At 43.4% G+C, this 26,127-nt stretch overlaps 1 protein-coding gene across 5 annotated transcripts in view; it reads left to right on the forward strand.

The window, feature by feature from the left end:
• NEURL1 (neuralized E3 ubiquitin protein ligase 1) overlaps window positions 1-26,127 on the forward strand; it is a 145,136-nt gene that overhangs the window by 39,084 nt on the left and 79,925 nt on the right. Inside the window, exon 1 of one of the 5 annotated variants that reach the window (XM_085583673.1) lies at window positions 9,078-9,189. The exons of 2 other annotated variants lie outside the window; for them this stretch is intronic. In XM_085583673.1, the coding sequence (XP_085439799.1) occupies window positions 9,168-9,189 (22 nt within the window). In that variant the 5' untranslated portion in view covers window positions 9,078-9,167. Of the gene's footprint in view, window positions 1-9,077; window positions 9,190-20,893; window positions 21,028-22,009; window positions 22,167-26,127 lie in introns of those variants that run through there. 2 more of the 5 variants (XM_077784679.2, XM_021536312.4) reach the window with 2 other exon arrangements.

A 26,127-nucleotide genomic window follows, 5' to 3' on the forward strand; every position in this document is an offset into this window, starting at 1 on the left:
AGACACCAGGTCCAGTTCCTTACTACACTTTGTGCCCTATTCTTGCTGCAGCTCACTCTGTCCCTGCTTCCTCACATCCATCCATGTGCTCTGTGCATCCAGGATGGTTGTGCTGATGATCCCAGGCTGAGTCCTGGCAGAGGAAATCCATCACCAGTCCATGCAGCAGCAGTGGCACCTCTAGGATGAGAAAAGTACAATGGTTAAACTCCGACCTGGTGGGATCACCTTGGGAGTGAAAGGGTGCTCAGTCCTGTGGAAGAGTGTTATATTATAGGATTAGGGTTGATTTGCTCAGGGGTCAAATGGGCAAGCCTGGATTTCTTTTAGGAAGCCATAGCTGAAATCTAAATTACAAGTCTAGTTATAAAATCTAAAAAGTGAAAAAAAACCCATCCCTATTTGTAAAATCAATAAAAACAATTTATAGGCATCTTGATAATCTTATCTCTTGCTAATGGAAAGGAGGAAAAATCAAGGTGGCTGGTCTGCATGTATCTTGGAGTGCAAAAAGCTAAAAAAAGTAGGCAGGTTTTAGGTCTTGCCTTAGGGAATTTGCTTTCCTTTCCTCTTCCTTTTAGATGTACCAGTTTGGTACCATTTTATATATCTGCACATCTGACACAACAAAGATTTTTCTGTTTCTGATATAGGAAGTATATTGGGAATATCACTTTGGAAGTTTAATGTTCTTTAACCTGCTTTAATGTTCTCTAAACTGGTATATAATTGGTTGCATTTTCATAAATTTTGAACACACCACAGTCCTCCTAAACCTCCTCTGAAGCCTCAGGAGTTTGACTGCTCAGTGATATCCAGCTTGCTGTGAACATCCAGCCTCTGAAAACCAGGCCTATTTATTTATTCGCTCTGTGTGATGCTGCTTACTATTGTGGGATGGATGAGCTCTGAATGCACCTGGTGTGGTGCTCACGCCCCACCTGCACCCAGCCCCAGTTCTTCACAAGTGTCTGCATTGCATGGCAGGATGCTGTAATGGGACGTTGTCAGGACGGAGCAGAAATGAGCTTTGTGAGAGCAAGTGAGAATAACTTGCGCTGGAGCAGCAGATGTGGCTGTTGTTTTGTGCAAGTAGATGATTCCCTAATCCTCTTAAGGACAGCCTGGGCAAAATCCCCTTTGTGGCATTAGGCACAGCTCTGGGCCAGGTGGCCCCAGCTTCTGTCGCTGCTTTGCTCTGAGGAATCTCTGTGCTGCTGCTGAAAAGCCGCTGCAAAAAGAGCCCTGCTGCCAGGTGTGGGGCACAGCCCTGGGGACAGCCAGCACCAGGCTGCTGTGACACCTGTGGCCAAGTGCACCTAAGCCCTTCTGGGGGGGCTTTAGGGCCTCGGAAGCTGTGGGTGTTACAGAAATGCTCTTTCTAGCAGTCATGTATGTTAGAGGGTGGTAAAATATTTGGCCAGAATAAAAAGGGATGACTGTGAGGCGAGGGAGGAACAGGATAGTATGGGAGAAGCTTAATGGTGAGGTGAGCTGGCACTAGGAATATCTTAGAGCTCCCTCTGCCTTTCTCCAGGGAAAGCCACTGCTTTCACCCCTGTGTCTGGCCTGTGTAGATGAAAGGAAAGTTTTTCCTCGTGGCTGGATTGTGACTAGGATGGCAAAGGAGAGTGAGCAGGAGGTAGAACAGTGGTCTGACACCTGCTGTAATTTCCCTGCTATGTCTTAGACTTTCTATGTGACCTTGGACAAAATATTTCATCCCGGAACATGGAAGGGACTCCAACTCTGCAAACAGTCTGACACAAAGACTTGGAAACTTTGACATTTCTCCCACTTGCCTTAGATGATAGTCATTGTACAGTCAGTAGTGGTCCTTTAAAAAGTGCTATTGTCTAGTAATCAACCATTTTATGATTTCATGCTTAACAAAACATACCCTCATTAGAAGTCAAAACCTAAGCCCCATCCCATTGCTTTCTTTCTTGGTGCCCTTTAGCAGCTTCTTCCCTCCCACATTTCTTTGCATCACACCAGTCACCAAAATCTGCACCTTGCACTTGCCTCCCTCTTATTTGCTGCTACAGGGAGTGATGAGAGCCACTATGAATGCCATATGCTGCCTTTGTATTTTTAGCATAACTCTGAAATTACTGTGAAGACAAATGGGTTTGAGATTGTTGTTTTCCTTTCAGTTTGGTGGACACCACTATTTTTGTCCTTGCTTTAACTAGCCAAAGAATTTTGGTAAGCCAGAATTCATCTTTGGAATGACACAAAATGTATTGTGGGGACACATTAAGGCTGTTAAGTTCTCTGGATTTTGGTGAAGATAATTTTGGAGGGTGCAGTTCTGAGGTTTTTACTTGGACAGATCTCCCACTGACTTATCCAAGACTACCATGTTAAAGTCATCAAGAGGAGATTTTATCAAGAGGATACAAGACTGTATGTGGTATGTTTCTGTAATAAATTTTTTGTGTGTCCAAAGCAACTGGTATTAGCTTTATTTCCATGTTTTCTGAGTTCTTTTTGATTTCTTCACCACTCTTGCTCATCTGTCATAAAAATACCCTTCCTGACATAAGAAAGGAGACAAAAATTTCTGGCTTTGCTTCCTTTGTAAGAGATGGTGATTGTAGTATCTCAAGTTGCTGGTAGCAAGAACTTCCTTTGGGGGGGAGAAGATAGCAATTTGTCCAATAAAATTCAACATCCCTTCTGTGGTGACACATAGCACCCTCACTTAGTCCTTGTAACTCGAGTTTCAGTTTACGCAGAGCTGGCACACTGCAAGCATTTCTAGGCTGGAAGGTGTTCAACATCTTAGTCTCAGTCAGCTACTGACTCTCTTCTACAGATTATGTGAATAATGTGTAAAATGGAAGATGTGTCACTTCACAAAACAGTTTTCCGATAGAGGCTGTGATTTTCTTGCTCTTTTGTGACTTTAAAGAAACTTAGACATTTCAAAAGAGCTTCTTACTTAAGTTTCCTAGCAGTCTGCTGAAAGTCTGGTGTCAGCCATGGAAGCCCAGCTCCATGGATCAGTCATGAAAGCAGGATCAAGCTGTCCAGGATTTTGCTCTCTTCATATCTTTCCTCAATGAAACTTCTGTTTACAAAAAGAGACTACAAGAAGGAAAGGAGTTTGGGGCCTGAGCTTTCAGATGTTGAAACAAACACTTGACCTGAAATTTGGCCACTCTGAGACCTGTTCCTGGCTCAGCTCTTGCCTTTGAGGAGGCTGCATTGCATACTTTTTTTTGGCTTCAGTAGAGCTGCTCTGCATTTCTACTGATAACAGAGAAGATCTGAATCTGTCCTTTTGGCTGCTCCACTTCAGCAATTGATTCTAAATCAGCCTTGCCATCCAAACATGCAGAATTAAAGATTCGTTACTAATTATATAGCTGTAATTCCTGACTATTTTTCTTCCTAGTCTAGTCAAAATCCTTCTGACATTTAGCAGATTGACATTTTCTTAGCATCTCCACAACAATCTGTCCAGTTTGTTTCAGAAGACAACATTTTTGGAAGAATCTGCAGCATCTCTGCTGGAAACTCAAGTACCTGGCAAGAAACACTTGAGATACTTGTTGAGCTGGCCAAGTTCTGCTGTTATGCTTAGTGATGGGCAGTTGTGTGATCTCATGTGTCTTTGGCTGTCTAGGGTTCACCTTTTGTTTTCTTCTAGAAGGCTCAGGAAAAAGCAATGTGGAATTACAGAGCACTGCAAGAGCCCTGTTGCCCTGGATGGTTCATTCTCTGCCGTGCTGCCTGCTGTCTGTGGTGAGAGGTGATTGATGCCAGCATGACAGACACATGGCCATGTTTCAGTGTGTTTGCACATTTCCTCATTCCCATGGGACAGTGACTGCTTGCCAGTCAGACATTGTCATCAGCACTCAGTGAATATCTCACCCACCTCAGGGAAGATATAAAGTGCTGGATGATGGATCCTGTTCCCATAGGTCTGGGGAAGGCTGGGACGGGGATGGGGGAAAGTTTCCATTTTACAGTTGTCACTTTATATTTTTAGGGTCTACCTAGTTAAGATCTAAACCTGTCCTAGGCTAAGGACGCAGGATCTGTATCCTCTCAAACCAAATAACTACTGAAAGGCAGTCATCACCCTGCAAATGAACATGGGTGAAAATCACATTGTTTAAATAAACCTTTTAACCCATGGTTGGAGGCTCCCAACTCTACCTGGGGACTGTAGTTTTTTTGCCATCTGCATTGTGATCTCCACTGTTCAACAGTGCTCCAGGGTCCCCCTAGGACTTTTACTTCTAATACCTGAGTAGCTTTGCTCTGTACTTAATTTTTATTTCCACCAGTTAGTGGAGATGTGCTTTGTCAAAGGGCCTTAACAAATGTGAAAACACTTGGAAGTGTGTAAAATTTTTTAAAGAGAATTTTTCTTTTGTTTTCTGTTGTGGGCTGACACTTCCAGGTGTTTAGACCCAATGCATTTCACAGTGATCCTCCTGACCACCACTGGTGCCCCTGCAGATCAAGATGGGAATGAGTGCTCTGAGCAAGGCTTAGCTTTTTTTGGTTGTTGGTTATTTATTGCTGTAGTTTGGGTGACTGCAGGCATTGTTCCATCTTATTGGGCAGATCAGTTATCTTGCAGGATCAGCTGTGCTCATTGCAGGCAAAAGTGGATTGCAAGTCTATTTTTTACATAATTAACTGCTGAGCAACTGTCACAGTGTCAGGTACTGAATTCCAGGCTAGTCACACTGAATATGCAGTATTTTTGCTACAGTCTTTTTTGGCCTTCAGTGAAACATACTGAGGACTTGTTCAAGCAGTTGGTAACACCCAAGGGTTGCTCAGAGTTCAGCCTTTTAGCAGATACTTACCTTATCTGTACTTGTCCCTATTGGAAGATCACTGTTTATTCTCATTTTGAGCTCCATGATTTGGATAGCTTTTTACACATTGCTCATTATAAATTATACTTAGAATGTTTCCATTTGGCCTGGATTCTCCTCTCTTTAAAAGCTTATTCCAGGATTTGTTCACTATCTCTGTTTCATATTCAGCTGTCCCTTTTATAACCTTGGTGAGAATTTACAAGTAATTTCAAGCCTTGTGTCTAGTTTTAGTTTGCATCCCCCCTTCATTTATGGCACAAGCACAGACTGCTGTAAATACAGCAGTAAAGCAGTGATGTTGAAAAGTGGTGGAAGACTTGGTGCAGAGACAACTTACTGACAAGCTGGCCACTGCCTACATGTTAGAATGACAGTGGAGAAAACCTGAAAGCTGTGCTGAGGCAGAGCATCAGTGATATCAGTAACAATCAATAGCTCTCAGCAAAATATTTACTGGTGGATCCACACTTGTCAAAACCTTGGGGTAAAAAAGGCTGAAATAGATAAAGAAGTCCTTTCCTCTTGCCTGGGGCTTTTTGACTTCATCTAAAAGATAAGTTCTTGTTTGATCTTGGTGAAGAGTGAATGTGACTTGCTTAGGTGTTGCTCACTCTGCCTGTTGCTTTGCTGTCTAAGAGGCCATCTCTGAAGTAGTATTCTGGCAGAAACTTACACTCTTTTATATAGTACTTGTCATTTGAAGATCTCCAAATCTGTCCAAAGTGGAGGAAATTTATAATCTTTAGCTTGTAAATTTAGAAACTAGGAACAGACAGGCAGGGTCAGAAAACCATTGCCAACACTAGAAATAGAATCCAGCTTTTTGAGTTGCAATTTCTGATCTTGCTAAAAACTAGATAGCAAGTGGGGAAAGGAAAGTGATTCTTAATTTCCTTCTGAATCTATCTTCTGTTGCAGTTTGGTTGCTAAGCTGCCACGGTCTCATATTCACCCATGCAAAATAACAATATAAAGCTGTTTGCAGAGCGTAACCCAAACCATGCCTTTGCATACAGGGGCAGCAAAGTGTTGCACTGCTCAGGAAGGTCCCTGCACGCTCTGGGGAGGGCTGGGTCGTGTGGGCCAGTGCTGGCCTGTAATGCAGCCCCAGCTGTGGAACTGGATCCAAAAGAATGGAGATTATTTACCTGAAATGATGTACGGAGCCTGACAAAATGATGTCTTCATCTTGCTTTGATTCAGGATGTTGCTGAAATATAAATAGTATAATAACGTATTTTAGATGCAAAGGCAGTGAACTTGTAAGAAGCAAATGGAAAATCCTCACACACTACAGCATCAGTGAACCTGCTGTGCTTTCTTGCTTCCACAAGTCATTCACACATACTGTTTCCCTCACTGTTAGGGAGTGAAACTTTCACTGAAGTAGGGAAACCCTTTTAAACCTAATTTGCAACCAATTAGAAGAGAAAAATAATTATTGGTGCAGAATAGCTTCAGAGACTGTATTCTGGATGCATCTGACTTGGAGAACATTACTGCTGCTTTTAAAAACATCAGATACTGTCTTACTGTGTGAGGTAGTATCTCACTGGGAAAGACACTCTCCTAAATTCCATCAGTCCACTGTTAGAAAAAATGAAATTAATTTTTCATTTTTGTCTCTGGTGTAGTCATCTCCTTTCTGTGAATCACAATTCACATCACTAGAGAAGGTTGGAACAGAATGAACATTTCATTTGTACCTATGTTCTTAAATTGGTCCCCATCACTGCATTCAAACAGCTGCTCCCTGGGGAAGACTATTTCCTTTAGTATTTTGATTTGGAAACTGTACTGACATAAATAGACAGCAACATCAGATTCAGCATCTTGAATGCACTTTCTAGTCTTTGCATATCTTCGGGCTATCTACTAGGAAAAAAAATTTGAAAGTATTTCCAGTGAATCCACTTAGATGTCAAGTCATTTAAATTCTCAGCCTTTTTAGCCATTGTTGTTACCGGGCATTTGTATAATGGTACAAGAAAGTGTTCCCTGCCTCCCCCTCCACATTCACCCTAGCATGTGATCTGGTGGGCTTGAGGACTGCAACTTAAAAGGATCCCTTTGTTAAAATGGGCAAGTCATCTCTGAAATGGAGAGTGCCTTGATCTGATTGGAGGTGGTGGGTTCTGGTTTTATGGAATAATACAACAAAATGCTCTTGTGTCACACTGAAATAACAGGCAACTTTAAAAATCCTCAGGGGAGGAGTGTGTCCAGCCATTCTAAGAGCAGCCAGGAGTCTGAGAGAGCACACACCTCTTGCCTTTTCTCTGTGATAGCTCTGGGAATGTATTTTGCTAACTCTGAAATGGGAACTAATTGAATGCTGAAAATAATTTTTGCAAACTGCTGCTGAGATGAGGTGACAAAACTTCCCAAATTTCTGTAACTCTAAACCAAAGTGAAGATGCATGCTCTGCTTTTCCAAAAGATGTCCCAGCAGACTTGTGTTAAAGACAGCTTGTAGAAGGCTGGCCATACTGTTGTGTTGTCTTTTCTATTTATGGCATGTAACCTAAAATCTTTCTTTCAGGTTGTCTTGTTTTGGTTTGTTTTGTTTTTTAAGTTTGGGGTGTTTCTTTCCTGATGGATGTACAGGTATCTTGAGAGCTTTGAAGGACTCCTATAACATAAGAAAAAGTTGCATTCTGCTTGACCAGTTATTCTCTTGTATATTTATATCTAGTTTTATTACTGCTGCTCTGCTTGTGTCAAGATAGATGTAAGAAATAATGAACAAATTTAGGATGATGCTAAACAGAAGTTGTACTTCTGGTGTTGCAACTACATAATTCAATTTAGTTACTTCCAATCATGGAAGCATGTATATATTTGTAAGGTACTGAGTACCTTGGCCTCTAAAACCTTAACACACTTAGCATTTCTGGGATTTGACAACACACATGGATATTTTGCTTTCTCACACATGTTCTTCTCAGCTGTAAGTGTGAGAAATGGTTTAGAGAAGGGATGAACTTGGAGGATGTCCTAGGTCTATTCTAGCTGTAGAAATGTGGTATTCACATGCCCTCTGAACAGTTATCTTTTTCAGGATTTCTCCTGAGAGAAGCTGTGAGAGAAGCAGAGAAAAGAGAATCAAAACAATTCTTATCTCATTTTCTGCTCCCTGTTTGTGCCCATGTGGAATGTGTTCTGGAGATTGTTTACCCGGGGTGATTGCTTGAATGGATTCTGGTGATGGTGTTTGGATTCATTGACCAATTGGATCCATGTGTGTGTTGGGACTCTTGGCAGAGAGAGTCACAGGTTTTTCTAGTTAGTTAGCTAGTTAGTGATAGTTCTTGTTAGTGTAATATAGTTATAGTATAATATAGTTTAATAAAGTAATTAATTAGCCTTCTGAAATCATTGGAGTTCTGCACATCATTCTTCCCATGCGTCAGGCATCCCAGCACTGATATAGAAAGAGGGCTGGTGTTCTCCATTGGAGCTGTTTCTCTCTTTTCTGTCCCTCTAATTCCTCATGACTCATTTGCCTCATAAAGCTCCTGGACTGAACAGAGGCTCTGGGGCTCCCTGCAATTACTTATTTATTGAGCCATGGCAGAGCGAAGCCTACGAGCACAGAGCACACTGTGGTGTTGAGGAGTGCAACTCACACCCACCCTGCATAATGCAGGCACTCAGAATTCCATTTAGTTCCCTTGTCTTCTATTTTATACAACTTAGCAAACAGTGCTCTGTGCCACACGTGGCAAAAGGGAGCTGACTGTGAGAAAAGAGCTACTGTAAAGGAGCAGCAAAGGCTGTGGCAGCTGTGCGGCCCTGCTGCCACCCATCCTGTGTTTGGGGGACAAAATCCTTCTCTCCTTGTCTTTTCCTTGGCTCCCATTTGGATAGAGCAGTGGTAAGGATGACCTTGGACATCCCTGTGTTGTCCTCTGTCCTGAACCACAGGTGGATGAGCAAAGACTGGTTTGCTGACCAGGAAGAAGATAGGCATATGGAGAGACTGCTCCAATGGGAAGAGGAGTGAGGAATGACTGGTGAGATCCTGATCTCCACCCACAGCCTTGGTCTGACTCTGGCAACAATTGGAGCAGGTTCTGTCCCATATGAGATGTTTTGTTCTTAAGCCTCAATGCAATAAAGTGTCTTAGTCATGTTTTGCCAACAGCTGATGGCATAAACACAGTGAAATGAGTGAGCTGCAGTGTAAGAGGGTGCTGTGGACATTATCCTCTGAACCAGGCATGGAGCAAGCCTTGTTACAGCTGTGGGTTTTTTCCGGATTTCATTGCTGTTGACCGTCAGTCATCCTCTAGAGTCCTGGATACTGAAGACAGCATGTGTCAACTAAAATGGCTGAGTAGGTGACCTCTAGGAATGGAGCTTTTGCTTTTGATAATTTTTCACATCACAAGCAAGAAAAATCACACTTGAAATTGCCACTTTGCTGGGAACATGAGAAGAGGAGCCTAGGATGGTGGTGGCTGCACAGAAGATTATCCCGTGAAGATGGCCTGGGAACGTGGGGAAAGGTCACTGTGGGCTGCAGTGGCACCATGGACTGGGTGCTCTGTGTGTAGTGAACAGTTTGAATGGTCCCATTCCCAGTTCCTTAACTGACTTTGGTAAATCCATGATTTTTATACATATGTTAGTTAACTAAAGTTTCCCTGCTCCTGGTTGAACAATTAATTGCTTCTGACCTGTTAATAATGAGTTTTCATTCACTGCTCATTTCCCTGGCACAAGACAGAGCGCTCTTAATGATAATGCCTCTTCTTAGTGGTACGATGATTGCAGCTGTTTGGTTTGGGAGGGGAAATACACTTTCTCCAGATATTTCTTTTAGCACAGTTTTGCTTGTCTGTGCATCAATCAGTGATGAATGTAACTTATTTCTACGTATGGTGGGTTCATGTTCGCTATTAGTGTTTCAGACCACTGTGAATGTCTACAGTCTGGCTGAGGGAGAACTGTGATATTGTGGTGGTGTTGTAAGACTTGGGCAATGAGGAGAGACATTCATGCTGTTTGATTGTTGTATCTTTTAACTTTAAAATATGTTTAAACCAGTTTTTTTTTTTTAATTTAATGATATAATTCATATTTGAATAGGGAGAATAGCAAAAGAACTTGCTCCAGCAGGGAAGCTTTCTGTACACAAAGAGTAATCAGAATAGATGGTGAACTTAAACCCTGTGGCATTTGCAATGATTGTCATTTCTCTGGGGCTCGTAATGAGGGGCTTGCCAAGTGTCACAGCTGGTCCATCACCAGTGATGGTCCATTAAAAAGTTCTTTGTTTCTTGGCTTTCATCCCTTGTGAGAAGAGGGTAGAGGAGAGGGCAGCTCTCGAGCAATGTATCCCAGTTCTGTGCATCTGATGCTGGTTGCCTCTCATTGGGGATCTGACCCTCAGCTGGTCAGGGGTGGCAGTCTGGGGTCCTCAAAGGACCTGGGGTCTGACCCAGCTGTGACACCCCTGACCCTGCTGGCATGTTGAGATGTCAGCATTCATCCTGCATTGCCCTTTCTCCTCTCCACATCTTGCTTGGTGTTGGAGCTCTCTCTCTCCATGGTGCCTCTTCATGTTACTCTTTGCTTATTTAAAAAGGGAGAAGAAAGCCAGGTGGTGTCAGGTTCCATTGTTTGTGCTGCTAATTCACCCTCTTACAGTCCTACTCTGTAATTTTCCCTGTGACTAAAGAGGAATCATTCCACCCAGTGCTCCAATTTTTTTTTTTCATTTCTAACAAGGTTTTTCAAGAGTGTGGAGAATAAGTGAAGAACCCCCATATTTTCTTCTTTAGAAGACCACATTTTATTCTTTTGATTAAAAAACATGAACACCTGACTTGTTAGGTAAAAAACCAGATGGTAGGAGCTTGAGGGTTCGTGTGCACACACAAAACATCTGCTGTGCAGATAGGATTTAGAAAATGATGGTATCAGAGCCTATTGCATCCCACAGGCTGTAAATTGTGGAAATATCCGTAAAAAACAGAGCTCCCAGAATAGGACGTAACCTCAGCTTTGACTGCCCTGAAATGCTAGGCCTAGTTCTGTTGGATCTAGTTCTGTTGGCTTGATAATGGTCTGCTACTTACCCAAAGGTTAATTGTTTAAAGTTAAGTTCCTTTCCCCATTTTTCTGCTGTCCCCCAGTGCAGGTCTGCTGCCTTGCATGATTAATCCATTGAGTATGCCAGATGTGATAGTCTGAGTCCTGTTTCTCTGTTCTGCCTTGTTATCTTCATTATATGTTCTGTGCTCAAAGAGATATTAATTTCTGAATATCATGCTTTCCATAGTGACTGCTCAGCAGTCATATCATTATGGTCTTAAAGATACAAGGCCAGATGCTTTCATTTATACAGGATAAGCCTCTGAGGCTTATACGATCAGTTCCCAAACAATAATTTACAGAAATATTCTGCCTTTTGCATTCCAAGAACTTAGGTTTGAAGGCTACTTTGACAATAAATTACTTGCAACAAATTTAATCCAAACTATCTTCTATTTCTGTGTTGTATTTTAATCTATTTTTCTCTCACATGTTCTTTTGCTTGGTGTCTTTATAGATTTAACTTGACTATCCAAATGGAAAATCTCATCTTAAATGTGCGTCAGCATAACCAGCTTTTATAAGCATGAAAACTCTCCAGATTATGACACCTTTGTACTGTGAAAATGAAAATTTAAAATCATATGCTGCCTATGGTGTATTATTTATCTATCTCATAGGCAATTAACTACAGCAATTTGTATGAGTCTGACAAAGCAAATGTCATATGTTGTTTCCATTTCTGCTTTTGTTTTGCTTCACTGGCAAAATTCTTACTGATTTCAGTAGTGGCAGATTAAGCCTTGCGTATGTTTAATTTTCATAAGCCAGCAAAATGTATTTCCTCTTCATTGGGCCCATTTCCTTTAAATAATTCTGTGTGTCTTTACACAACTCTCCCACTCAAATTTCAACATCTCCCAAGTCTCCTTCCTTGGCTCAAGTTGTCTAAATCCCAACAAGTATTGGCTCAAACTATGGTTTTACCCAACAAAGAGTCCATCCCTGCTGTGGGAGAGGGACACTGCTTCTGTTTGCTAGGTGAAATAAGGTATTGAATAAAGGTGTTTTCTGCATTGCCTGGGTTTTGAGCCTGTTAAGTGTTTTGCAGACTTGTAAAGAAGCAGATGGATAAATGGTGTCAGCAATGTAGTGTAGGCTGTGAGTAAAAAAGTAGTTACTGAGCTTTAGGTGAGCATGGACAATATCCATGAGGGCCAGCAGGCAAGCTTGGTGTTTGAGCACCCAGGCTCAGGTGGCTCCCTGCACTCCCCAGGGGCAGCCCGTTCAAAGGGGAGTTGCTCAGGGGCACTGTGGTATGGGTCTTGTACATATTCTCTTAAATAAACCTCTGTCTTGGCAGCAGGTTTAGGGTTTGTCTTGAAGCAAAAACTAATGTCTGGGAAGATCACAAACTCCTGAGACATGGATCTTCAATACACTTGAAACTGTTAAAAAGAGCATCATCTGAAATAGCCTCATCCACATGTAGTGTACAGACCTGTGCTGCTAACATGGAATATGCAGAGATATTTATCTTGTCATGCCCATGTCTAATGTTCATATCTTAATCTAGATGGAGAGAAAAAGATTTATACTTTTTAACTAATCTGCATTAATGAAAAACATTCTCTTCTGTCCTCTCACTGAAGCTTGAAGGGAAAATAGTCTCTGAAGTGCGGGTGAGACGACAGTCAGACCTTGAATGAAGTCTTGGGAAAGTCCGTGGACTCAATTCATTGTGTGTGAGTTAGAAGTTATGTCAGAGTGCAATTTGATAAAGATCTGCTTGAAGTTGGGGAGCACTGAGCATCAGTTGTCTGTGTTTTCTCTTTGGAGGTAAAAGCTGGGTAAGAGTCAAGTAGGGATTCCCCTGGGATATGCAAGTGTCTCCTGTGGACAAGGACATGCTGCTGCCACAAGAAGTGGTGCTAGTACTGGCCCCTCAAGCTACACAAGAAGAGATTAGTGAAAATGTCCAGTTTAGAAAATCTGGTGAAGAGTGTGGTGGCGGATCTGCTTTAGAGGCTCAGGTGAGTATTTGCTTTCAATAGAGCAGTGTAGGTGGATACTGGGGGAAAGCCTGGTTTGAGACTGTCAGCATGATGATGACTGTGGCTGAACTGTGCTGATAAAGCCACTGAAGATGGACATTTTGTCCATGTGGCTACATAAGACTGAAGTGACAGGAGTCATCATAGTTGGCACGAAGCTGCAAAAGTGAAAATGCTTTTGTGCAGCTAAAATGTCTCCAGGACATAAGAACAGCTGAGTTAAGATGACCTGATAGGGAGGGAGAGACACTCTGTTTGGATTGGTGTTGTAAATGATGTAACTGCTGATTTTTACTAGCCTGGGGTATGGCTCACAGGTCACCTTGAACAAGCAAATAGCTGCACAGAATAGCTTAGAATTTTTGAGTCATTCTGTGGAACATACACTTTGGTCCTAATAAGCAGTGTTTATTAATCATTGAAACTCAACTTTGATTCTAATCACAAACATTATTTTTAGCCCCTCATGCTGAACAGAATTCAGATGTATTTTATCTGCTCAAGAAACCAGTTGTGCTGGGGTCAAATGCTGCCTATTATTAGGAATGTGTGTATTTAATAAAATATCTTGTTTATATCTAAGTTAAGCATTTCTTTTTTCTTAGATAGGTGTGATTTAATGTTTCTGTTTTAAGATATTTTTCTCTGTTCCTGCAAAACCAAATAATAGTTTGGGAGACCAAGAGAAGGAAGGGTGGGAAGAAGCAGACATCTAAGTAAAACATATGTTGAATGGGAAAAAAATCAGTCATCCTGGGTTCTGGGCCTGTGATTATTTCCACATGCCTGGACTGTATCACTGTGCTGTGTGCCATTAATGTCATTTGATGCTTTATGCCAGAGTGGATTTTTTGTATGTGCTGGTGAGATTGCAGGATTGGGACCTTGATGGGTAAATGCTGCCAGTGCCATGTGGGCACTGAGGGGGTGCTGCATCTTTCCAAACCTTCTTGTGCTGTGTGTGTGGGCACATGCCCAGCCAGCCCAGCAGCCCCTGAAGTGCCAACAAATGCCTGGCTGGTTAAGGAGCCTCCAGGCAGGCAGCAAAGCTTGTCCTCAGCGCTTTTTAAGAAAAACTAACAAGAAAACTGGCTAATCTAACCCCACCTTGTAAAAACTGATATTTTTAACTGGTGCTTGGGGCTGGAAGGAGGTTGAAAAGAAGCTTGATGTTCCTATTCAAAGGTGCCTGTGTGTCCAGAAGAAATACCAGCCCCTTATTTTTGTGAGGGCTGATTTGTGAGAATGCGAGGCCTTGGGATCCGTTGCCATTCCCTTTGGTTCATGGTGAAAGGAAAAGAGATTTGCTTGCTCCCTCCAAATAAAAACACAGAGGAGTTTTCTAGGCCAGAAAACTACTTTTTTCCCCCTTTTCTTTCCTTTTTTTGTTGTTACTTGAGCTTGCCAGATTGGTCTGCTCTCCACTCTCCAAGTGTGTGGGCGGCACAGAAGAGGTTGCAGAGACAAAGAATTGGGGGAGGGAGGAAGGAGAAGTGAAAAAGACCTTTGGATTGGAGGCATGGTGTATGGGAGGAAGAGGCACAATGGCAGGAGCAGTTGGAGTTGTTTTGGTTTGCGGAAGTTTGCCGCGGATCACAAGAGGCTGTGGTAGGTCAGAGACACTCAGTCTAGATGCTGCAGTGGTGAATACATTAGCATGGTTTAGATCCTGGGGATATGGACATTTTTCTGTGTTTGGTAATATGAGTCTCACGTCCCGCCCTGATCCCTTCTCCTGGAAATGGAGATGTGGGATGGAGAAAGGACTGGATGGAAACATGACCATTGCTCTACTCAGTACAATATTTGCACTTTATGTTCATCTGCTTTGTGCTTTGATAAAGTAGTTATAAAACAAGTGGCGTTTGGTAAAGGTAAAGCTGTGGGTTTTTTTTGTCTGATTAAAGACAGGACTGATTAAGTCCTGTTTTCCTCAGCTGAAGAGCCAAAACTCTTTTCTCATTCCAATAATAGCTGCCCCCAGTCTACTGCGTCTGGCTTGTGACCTTTCCTGATACTTCTGTGAGATTCAGTTAGAGTCAAAATGTCTTTTAGTTTGAATAATAGAAGAAAGGAGTTACAGGACATAACAAGGGAGGAAGGGTACATTTCTGGTAAAATGTTAAAGGCCACAAAGAGTCTAGGATGGGGAGGTACAAAACATGAGTATGTGGTGAGGGAGAAGTAGAAGACCAGAGAATGGTGAGTAAAAGATGAACAGAGGGAGTGGAAAGGGACAACACCTGTAACAGTCATAACATGATTTGTTTGGTATTTATACTAGCAAGATTCCTTTCACCAGGGCTGAAAAATTCACCCTTGCCATGCATTTTGTCCTTGAAGTATTTGACCTCCAGCTCCTTTGGTTCCCTGGAGACCAATGTAAAAGAGCTTGTGAAAGCAGCTCTGTACAGGGAAGTTCTGAAAGTAAATCACATTTCCTCTGAGATGGCCCTGTCACAGGAGACAGGGAAGTTTTGGGGTGAAAAGTGGTGCATGAGAAGCTATTCCTGAATGAGGATCACCGAGTGTCTTCTGTGACCCCAGAAGCCTTTAAAAGCCCAGGCTAAAACTTTCTATGGGCACATGCAGTGGGGGACATTCTCATGGACATGTGGTGTGAGCCTCCCTGCCCATCTTGCCAGCCCAAAAGGTTTCTTTTGGATCCTGCTGCCCTTCACTGTCCTCTCTGGAGGACTTTCAGCAGGGTAATAAAAAGGTGTTTCTGTGCTGGGCTAATATTTACATCACAAACATACAGTGCCTTTGCTTGGTTACAAACATCCCTGCATGTAAGTGAGAGGCTTTTCTCAGAAAGGGTGGCACAGGAAACAGAGAGGTTATTCACTCTTATCATTGTATCTGCTAAGAAAAGTCTTTAGCAACTGCATTTCTTTTGATGAGGGAACATTATTTAGATTACAAAGTCAGGCTCTCAAAAGCTGTCACGTGTGGAGTGGAAGTTGTCTATCTGACCTTGGTGCCGGTGCTTTCTGATTACCTTATTTACCTCTTTGGTTTCACGGAGACCAGCCTGTGCCCTTTCTAGAGGGCAGTGAATGAAGATTGTTAGAATGAATTAACCTGTTGCTTGAAAAGATCCTTATTGAAACTTTTGAAAAAACTCAAAATGTGCTTCTTTAGCTTAGTCATAGAAGCACCACCTCTTCCTACAGGAATATTGTGAAAGTGAATGTAGTGTTTGCTCTGCAGTTACATGTTAAAGCAAAAATGCCATAAAAATGCTGTTGATTCTAGCTGGTAGTTTAGTTTTTCAGTGCAGAATTTGGATGTTGCCTGTGGTAAAGTGTGAATGAGCTACTTATGTAATATAGAAGTATATATATTATACCAATATTCCCTGTAACTTTGTGTTGAAAGACATTAAACTTGGGTTGCTAAAGTCTGCCATAATGCCTTATCATGTGATACTTTTCAAAGTTTCCAAATATTTAATAGCCACAGAACTGGGCTTGAAATAACACATTTCTCAATTCTCAGTCCTGCCATGTTGTAATTGTGCTATACCTCCAGCTGAAGTAGAAATAAAGATATTCTCATGAGATTAAAGAAAATATTTGCTTTAAGATATAAACTTTAATTTTCTCTCTAGTTCTGAAAACATAACTTAATTCAGGTGAGTGTTATAAATCAGCATTTCTCTGGTTTTTAAAATTACATTGTTTCTTCTGTTGTCATGTTTTTATATTCATTTTCCATTTTATTTGGTTAAGTCTAAGATTCTTTTGACTCTTGTGCTTGAAGAGGTAATGTGAAATGGCAGTGAGAGGCAAAGCTATTAATTTAGCATGGAAATGAAGGTCAGAGCTGGAGGCATTTGAAGGCCTGGTTGGTGTCATGCACAGCATGATACTTGCCCTCAGGAATGGGCTTCTGGCAGATTGCAGGGGACCTTGCCCCAGACAGACACAGTTTTCCTGTATCATTTAAAAGCTCCTGGTTAGCTCAGTGCAATGTTTTATTGCCAAGCTCATCTTACATTGAATTCTGTGCTGTTTAGTCCTTGCTTCCTTCTTAGTTTCCCACAGTGTTTTCTCAATATATTATCCCAAAAGTATTAAAGGAAGAGGGAGAACTCTTGGCTTTTGGTGCAATGATTTCTTTCCTGACACCTTCATGCACTGAGTCACTCGCTTTAAAGGTAAACCCCCCATCCAGTGGGGGCTTGTGAGCATGTACATGTTGATGGAAAAATGTTGTGCAATTTGGCCTGAGGTCAGTTCAGTTCCTTTACATAGAAATCCTTCTTTTTGCTCAGCTTTTTGTCCCTCTCCAACACTGCTCTCTCTTTTCCCCTCCTGCAGACAGTTAAGCAGGGAGGTTCTGATAAAACACCGAGTGCTGGCAGCGTCAGAGTTAAGACTTGAAGTCCTGTGGCAGCTTTGGTTTTACATAAACAGGGGTGACAGCCCTTGAGCAGAGGCATGAGGCTTTGGCTCTCCTTCACCGAATCAGTCCACAACCTGGACATCCATTGCAACACCTCCCTGATGTCTTTATTGCCCTGCCAGAGACAGCCTTTACCACTGTGCTGCTGCAGCTCCCGTCACTAAAGCAAACACAGCTGATGTCTCATTTAAGCTAAGTGCAAATGGGAGGTGGTTAGTCAGCCTAAAGATTTTTTTCCTGTCCTTAAATTCCCCTTTCTGCTGTGCCTGCAGGGAATTGTATTGGGGTAATTGAGCCACCTGGGTTAGCAGTTGCAGTGCTGTAGTTTGTAGGTATGAGTCGTAATTTTGATTGTAAGAATTTCAGAATTCAAGAATTGAATGAACGTAAGAATTTCAAAATTCAATAATTTTGAATTTCCTTTGACTTACACTATGAGATTTGGCTTTCATCCAGAGCTGCACTTTTATAATAATGTTTAATAATGACATAACTTGCTATATTCCCAAATGGCTGCATAAACGTCAACTAATCAGCATATTGCTTGCTACAGCAGGATCTGTGTCTTTGTATTGCAGATAAAGGATTGAAGGTGGAGACACACCTTTTGTCTAAGTCACCTCTGTTAATGGCAATAAATTAATTTGAAAAGAATTCATAGAAGGCAAGGTTTCCTAGCTGTTTCTTGTGCATGCTGGTGAGACATTTTTTTCTTGGATGCTTTCTACTGAGAACATAATTTTTCCTCTGAAGTTACAATGGCAGAGGTTCCTGAAGGAAATCTGGTTTTTTGTACAGGTGAAGCTTCCCCCTAGTAGCAGAGACTCGTGCTGAAAAAAGACCTTAGAATGTGTTCCTGTAAATTATCCCATCTTCCCAGATGAACTCCAGTAGCTGAGAGCTACTGCATTGAGTAAAAAAGGGCAATTTCTAGTCAATCTGTTTGTTACCATAGAGTCAAGTGTAAGTAGTAATAGAGAAACTGATTGCAGCTTTTAAACCTGAAAGTCATTGAGGGAAGATTCCATGTACCTGGTGATTGATTTCCAGAGTTCTCACCTTTTACCCATGCTGATATTCAAGGAAACTTCTTGGACTGTTTCTTGGCTGGATGTCTCTACCTGCAGCACCGTTAAAGGAGATGTGATCCCCATCAAGAGAGGTTTTATTTCTTGTTTTGTTGCGCTAACAAAGTGTAAACTCCAGTTGTCCATAGAGCCAAATCCAGTTCCAAAGGACTTCTAGCTGCATGAAGCTTTCATGAACTGGATTTTCATTTTCTTGGCCTGGCCTATGCATAACTATGATCTTACCCGAGATGGAATTTTCATCCTTTTCTTCTTCTCTCTTTGTATCTTCTTCTGTGTTTCCTCCTGTGCAAGACAGGTCTCTGCAGAGCTGGTTCTCCCTGCTGTAGTTCCCTGCAGGTATCTCTTCTGCTTTCCCTCAGTCAGGGTTAAATGGGCTGTTTGGTTGCGTTGGCCTGTCTTTTCCTAGACCATGATGGTTCTTTGGCATCCTCCTTGCTGATCTGCCAGCCTTCTTACCAGGACACCAGGAAAGCAATGCAGATAGTCATAACCCTTCCTGGCCACCCTGCCTGGTACCTAGGGCTAGGGATTTTATCCTGGGAGGGCTGGGAGAGGTGCCCCATTGTCTGCTCAAGGCTGCTTGGAAAGGTTCAAGATTTTAGCTAATACATGGCTTGATGTCCGTGAATCTATTTTCAGAAGGACTCTGTAGCCTCAGCATCCTACTCTTGTGGTTAATAAGTATATTCAGCAAGATCAGACACTGCCTCAAAATACTCCTGCAGCAGATTTCTCCTGGCTTGGACAGCAACATTGCTGCTTGGCTGGAGTTTGCTGGATGCAGTTCATGAATGGAAATGGAGTTAGGGGCTGGGTTTTTGTTGGGTTCAACCTAATACCTTTGTCAGTGATTTAGAAGGGTGTGCAAATGGTGATGCTATTGATTTTTATACTTGATGCCAAAATGGGAGGCCTTATCCTTATTGACAAGGGCAAAGAAACAGCCCAAGGGGACCGAGAGTGTATCGACAGAGAGAACTGTAAAACAGGAACAGGGCAATAGGTAGGTTTTCCCTTTGCCTAGAGGAGAACCTGAAAAATGAAAGACCGAGGAGTAATTTGGAATAGATAAAGGTCTGAAATGGGCTTGGAGGTGACCAGAACAAATCAGCAGTAAGTTTCAGTGTGATGTGTCTATGAAGGAAAGATTTGACATATGGCAAATAATCCTTAAGGAATTACCACAGAACAGGGCAGACAGGCCATTCTATTGCTGGGGATGGCTCTGAGGGTCTGTGTCCCCCCAGGAGCTGCTCCACAGCACCGGGGGAAGCTCAGGGTTGGGAGGGGATGCTGGACTCTTTTGGAAAAAAAACTCAAATTTTAAAATCAATTGAAATTGTTTATAATTTTCTGCCAAACAGGATGACTCATTCTGGCAGTCTGCCCTCTCCACCCTCCCCTTCAGACAAACAAACAAAGCCAATAAGATGGAAAAAATAAAATAATCAGACAAGATAGCAATTCACACTTTTCCTTCTGGAAACAAAGGGCTTAATTTTTTTTTAAAGACATCATTTCAGAGCTGGATTGAATGACCATAACTTGAAAAAATGAGGTAAAAATAACTCTGAAAATAAAATGGTTCATTTTGAGTTAAAGAAACATTTTGTTCAGTGAGACGCACAAAGCATTCATTTTTGGGCCAACATGAAATTATATTTTTTTTTCTAGCAATCTCTTGGTTGAGGCAGTGAACCAAGAAGTCAATTATTCACAGAGCTGTAGCAAGATTAAGGTAAGGATGGAAAGCAGAGCTGAAATGAGAAACTGAGGGAGAAAACTTGGGATTGAATGTCCAAGTCAATCTTCATTCCTCCAAATGAAATGTAATATTTGATGTTGTAAATTTCTGGACCCTTTGCCTGAGAGGATGAGGTGCCCCCCAGAAGATGAAACCAGCAGTATCCTTGTGGCATCTGTGGGTCCCCAGCAGCCAGGGAACAGAGCATGGTGCTGTGATGGGTTGGTGTGACCTGAAAGATGTCCTGCACCCACACCAGGGTGCTTGGGGGGTGAGTCCTCACCCCACCTGCAGCTGCTGTAAATGCAGCATCATCTGGGCAGGGGAAAAAAAAATAGAAGGGAAAAAAAGTAAGATTCCTCTTCTGCCAAGAAGCTGCCATGAGCTCTGCAGAGTGTGACTTTGGGCAGGGATGAGCAGAGTGCTGCCTGCGTGCTGCTCAGCAGAGGAAGAGCTGCTGCTTGGCTCTGGAGTCCGGGTGCACGTCTTGGCTGGGCAGGTGGGAGTAGAGGGTGAGCCGGCAGTGGTGACTGGATGGAGGGCTCGGGAGAGGCTCCTCTTGCAGGTTGAAAATGCTGGACACAGCTTTCCTCAGGCGCGCAGCACTAGTGCAAACACCCTGACTGTGCTTTTTGGCTTGGGCTTTTTTTGCACTGCCTTTTTTTTTTTCTTTTCTGTTTTTCTTTTTTTTTTTTTTTCCAGAAGTGCTGAGACCTCAGCGCACAGACATCCTAAGCAAATAATCCTTACAACACAGGCAAGAGAAAATCTTATTTTCCTTTTTTTCCGGTGGCAGAATCGAGGCAGTGGGATGGCAGGATTTGCCCAGCACCATGGTAAGAGTTGGGAGGCAGGGCTGCTCTCGCGGCTGCACAAGTTTGACTCCCGCTCCTTTGCAGAGAGAGGAGCGACTGCGGCGCAGCATAAAGATGCATGAGCTGGTTTTCATCGAGCCAGCTGGGATCTGCCGGGGCTGGCTGCAGCTCGGTGCCTGCTGTGTTAATTTATCCATAGAGCAGTGGACAGGAGAGATGCAGGGAGAGGAGTGAGTGGGCAGGGGCGTGCGGTGCTGGAGATGGAGGGGAGGGAAGGAGCAAGCTCCTGCACGAACATCGGGATGCAGAGAGCAACCGAGGGACCGTCCCTGGCTGCGGTCCCCTGCGCACCTCCTTGCACCACTCTCGGCATCCCCCTGCTTTTTCTAACGCTGGCCATTATCTGTCAGCAGAGGTAATGAGCTGGAGCGCAGGAAGCATTTTATCTGGGCTGAGCATGCGAGCCCCGCACAAAAGAGTTTACGGGGGGTAATGTTTTTATAACTTCAGCCTGTGGCAAACCATTCTGCGTTTAGAGCACTTCTTTATTAAATAATTAATAATTATTAATATTAACAAATAATAATATTAATAAAACAAATAATTAATAATTAACCTGCAAAAGCCGTTTGAAGACTGATGTGGTAATGTCTGGTAATAAATTTTGTTTAACTTTTCTTTTTCCCCGTTCTAATTTATTCCAGGGTTTTACAGTGGGGGGGCAAAAGTTTCACATGGCCAGGGTCGTTTGGTTTTATAAATGAGTTCTTAATTTTTGTTTTCTTTATTTTGCCCCGTGGAGTCAGTGCCTCCCGCTTTGTTCTTAGCACTGCCAGGGCTCCGGGAGCCGCCGGGTTTGCAGCCCCGCGCAGGGATGCCTTCGCCTGCCGCGCTCCGCGCTGCGTGCGCGGGGAGGGGGGACACGCTCTATCGGTGAGACGCCGGCAGCTATTTCAGGAAGCCGCGAAGTCTCCTCCTTCTATGTAAATAAAGATGACAGCTCGGAGCGCCGGTGCCGCGGCGGGAGGCGCGGGTGTGGGCGGAGGCTGCCGGCGCGGGGCAGCCGGGTCCCGCGTGGGCCGGGCACTGCGCAGCGGAGCCGGAGCCGGGCGGGGGCTGCGCCGACATGGGGGGGCAGGTGACGAGAAACCTGCTCTACGGTAAGGACCGACCGCCCCGCACCGCGGGAGGCGGCTGGGAAAGGTGCGGCCGGGGATGCCGCGGATGCGGATTCTGTCCTCCCGGAGCATCCCGCTGCAGGAGCGGGGCTGGCCCGGGAGGAAGCCCGGGCTGGGACGGGGCTCGTCAGGCTGAACACGGGGATAAGGCGTAGGTACCTGCCCGGGCAGCCCTGACGAGCTCGCAGTGAGGTGTCAGGGTGGAAGGAGAAGTAACTGTGTCCGTGTGCATCCGTGTGCATCCGTGTGCGCTGTCTGACAGCCCCACGGGAAACGCCAGCCCCGATGCCAAGGTTACTGCCAGGCAGCTGAGCGGGCTCTCAGAGCAGTCACCTTATTTCTCCTTTCCACCAGCCGTTTCTTCTTAGCTGAATCGATAAGGTTTGGAATGAATGTCGGCGTGAATTGACGAAGCTGAGGCTGTGGAGCGAAGCCCTCTCCCTGGGTTTGCTGGGTGATGTGCAGCGGGGCGAGGGAGGAGCTGGAGAGGGACTGGAGTACCCTGCAGAGCCCAGCGTTAAAGCAGAATGTGAATCTATGGACAGTGTGCAGTGTGAGATGTATCCCTGACTGCACAAATCCCGTGCAATAAATACTGTGAGAATACTGCAGTCCTTAGTATTAAACCTGTGTTTTGCTCTGAGATGTTCTGTGTGAAACTGAGGGTAGGATGTGTGCTGCGTGCTCAGTGAGGTGTGAATGGGGTTTTCAGAGACTCTTCCTTGTCACAATAGTAAACATGGATATGGAAGACACAGGTAAAGCACCGTGTGGGTTTGGAGTATCTCGTATCCTTTCTTTGAATAGAGATACATGAGGTATATACATTTACACTGTGAATATTCATATTACAGCCCTGATTCTTCTCATATTTTCTACCGAGTCCAAACGCTATAGTTTAAGGACATAGCTAGGAAGTAAATTACTCTCCCCAAAGATACTTAGCAAGATGATAGAGATTTTTTTATTTGTTCATTGTTTTTGTTCTGAAGTTCCTGTGGCCTGACCTTATTTCTTATTTAACCTCATGCTATTCATGCAGTATGCAGAATAAGTGTACTGCTGGGTCACCAAAAAAAAAAAAAAAAAAAAGCTTTGGCTGTTGTCTTGTGATTGTAAGTGCCTTTTCCCCTCTGAAGCATTATTTGAATGAATTAAAAAAAAATGTCAGTGAAAGAATAAAAAAATATATATGTTTCATGTGTGTGCCAGGGGCTTGGCATTCCTGTTGGGGCCTTTTGCCCGCAGCTGGCAGCACACTGCACAGCAATCTTGAAACTTCTGCCTTTTAGCGATTCTACTCCAGCAAGCATGCTTCTCTTCAATTTTATATTTTTTGGAAGATGGAGACTAATGAGGTGATGTGGATAATTAACTCAAATTTTCCTCTTCAGAAAGGCTACAGGCTGTGTTATATACAGAGGTGATGCACTGCTTTGTTCAGCACAGTGACACGTGAAAAAAAATACGGATTATATTAAAAAAATTGTGCTACAAAGGCACATTTAACAAAAATAGACTACATCTCTACTTGTGGTTTGTCTGTGGCTACTGTTCCTCCAGTTCCGTCTTTCTGTTGAAATTTGTATTTCAGATGTGTCTCAAAATAGCTGAGGAAGGAGAACAGAATCTGTACCCATTTCTCATGAATTGAAAGTGAATGTAACGATGCTGAAAGGAGTTGTACTGATATCTTTACGATTGATAATTCTTGTTTTAGATAGCACAGGTGATTAACCAGTGTCCTCCAGACATTTCTGGTGACCTCTCCATGTTGCAAGGATGAGGCGAGATTTTTACAAGCACCTAACTGTTCAGTGAAAATTAGCTCAGGTGGGGAGGTGCTGCACATGATCTGCTGAGCTGGTCCTGGGGAGACAGCAGGTTTTCCTGAGACGTGTGCCCAGAGCTGGGTGCTGGGTCTTTGCCTGGGCACACCCTGACCTTGTCAGGGTCATAAAAGTTAATTGAGATAAAAGCTTCTGAAGTGGCTCTTGAGGGAGGCACCCTGTCAAAAACACCATAAAATCAGGTTGTTTGTTTTAAAAAACTGTGGGTGCCATGATGTAGAGCAGAGTTTTGGTGGCTGCCAGCCAGCTGAATGTGAGCCAGCAGTGTGCCCCGACTAATGGCATCCTGGCCTTCATCTGCAGTAGTGTGGCTAGCAGGATCAATAGTGAGGCTAGCAGGGCAGGGATTGTCCCCCTGTACTGGGCACTGGCAAGGCTGAACTTCCAGTGCTGTGTCCAGTTCTGAGCCCCTCAGTCCAGAAAGGACATTGAGGAAATCAAGTGAGTCCAGAGAAGGGTCACAGAGCTATTGAAGAGTCTGAAGAGTTAATCATTTGAGGACCAGCTAAGGGAGCTGGGGTTGTTTAGCCTGGAAAAAAAGAGGCTCAGGGGAGACCTTAACACTCTCTACAACTGCCTGAAAGGAGGTTGTAGTGAGGTGGGGGTCAGGCTAATCTTCCAAACAGCAAGAGATAAAGACAAGAGGAAATGATCTCAAGTTGTGCCAGGAGAGGTTTTGATTGGATTTTAGAAAAATATTCTTCTTTGAAAGGGGAGTCAGGTGTTGGAACAGGCTGCTCAGGGAAGTGGTGGAATCACTGGCCCTGGAAGTGTGCAGAAAGCATATAGATGTGGTGCTTAGGGACATGGTTTAGTGGTGGATTTGGCAGGGCTGCTTAGGAGTTGGTCTTCATTATCTTGGAGATCTTTTCCAGTCTTAATGATTCTGTGATTCTGGGTTTACAGTAGTCAAGTACAACTGCACACAGACCATCATGAGGAGCACCTGGCATAATTTTGCCCCCTTTCACTCACAAATCTGCTTTCAAACAGCAAAGATACACAGCAATACTGCTGGATAGAAGAGACTCGACATCCTTTGGCTCAAGAAAAACCACGAGTGGATGACATGTCATGCATGGGGTTGCGTGGCCATGGTGGTGACACTGGATGTCCCCGGACCTGCACTGCTGCTTGGGTCTACTGTGTGAAATCCTGCAAGCCAGTGCTGCTGATCCTATTTGAGCCATACTGTGAGGTACACACAGGCTCACATGCACAGGCAACTCCCTGGGTGAAAATGCTGCTTTCCCATTGATACATGGCTGCAGAGCTGTGCTCATCTGCCCTGAGGTGGAGTTAGTGGGTGCTGAATGGGCCCTGAGTAACCTGAAGGAAAGTTTCCCACCTGATGGGACTGAGAGGAAAAATAAACATTTAGCTAGCATCACTAAGGATACCTGAACTTCCTAAGAGAGGTCCACTTCTGACTTTATTCTCCTCTACCAAACAAACCAATGGCTTGTACCATGAAGAGCAGCAGTTTTGTTTTTGAAAGGAGTCATCTGATGGCTTAAGATGTTGGGTCATGGGACTATTCTCTCTGCAGTGCTGAAACCCACTCAGGCAGTCTCCGTCTATGTTCCTTTGCCTGGCATTGTGACTGTTTCTCTTCCTCTTTTCCATTCCCTCTTGCTTTCCCATCACCCTCCTTAGAAGTCTTTGTGGTGTTTTCCAGAGCATTCTATGCAGCAAGAAGAAAAGTCAAAATAGGAGGTTCAAAGGTAACACAGCCTTGATGGGCAGGATATTTACTTGCTATTTAAAATGTAATATCTAGATATGCAGTGCTTGATGCTGTTTTAAACAGGAAATGTTGATGTGGTTCCTTGTGATTCACAGAAAGCTGGTTTCTACAAGAATGACTGAATACTACAGTTTTCCTGTCACAGAGTCAGGGTGTATTAAATAATTATATTAAACTACTTGCTAGCTAATCATGCTTGAAAGAAATGTCTAATAGATGCATATGTCCTAATACCCAAGTTCTTCTTATGTGTTTGATACAACTTTCATCTGCTGCAGTAGTTTTTCATGCCTCCGTATGGCCGTGAGTGAGCTGCTATTTGTAGAAGATCCTATTCTTGATTTTA

The sequence above is a fragment of the Lonchura striata genome, chromosome 6 (assembly GCF_050655825.1).
Source record: "Lonchura striata isolate lonStrDom1 chromosome 6, ASM5065582v1, whole genome shotgun sequence".
NCBI classification, from domain to species: domain Eukaryota; kingdom Metazoa; phylum Chordata; class Aves; order Passeriformes; family Estrildidae; genus Lonchura; species Lonchura striata.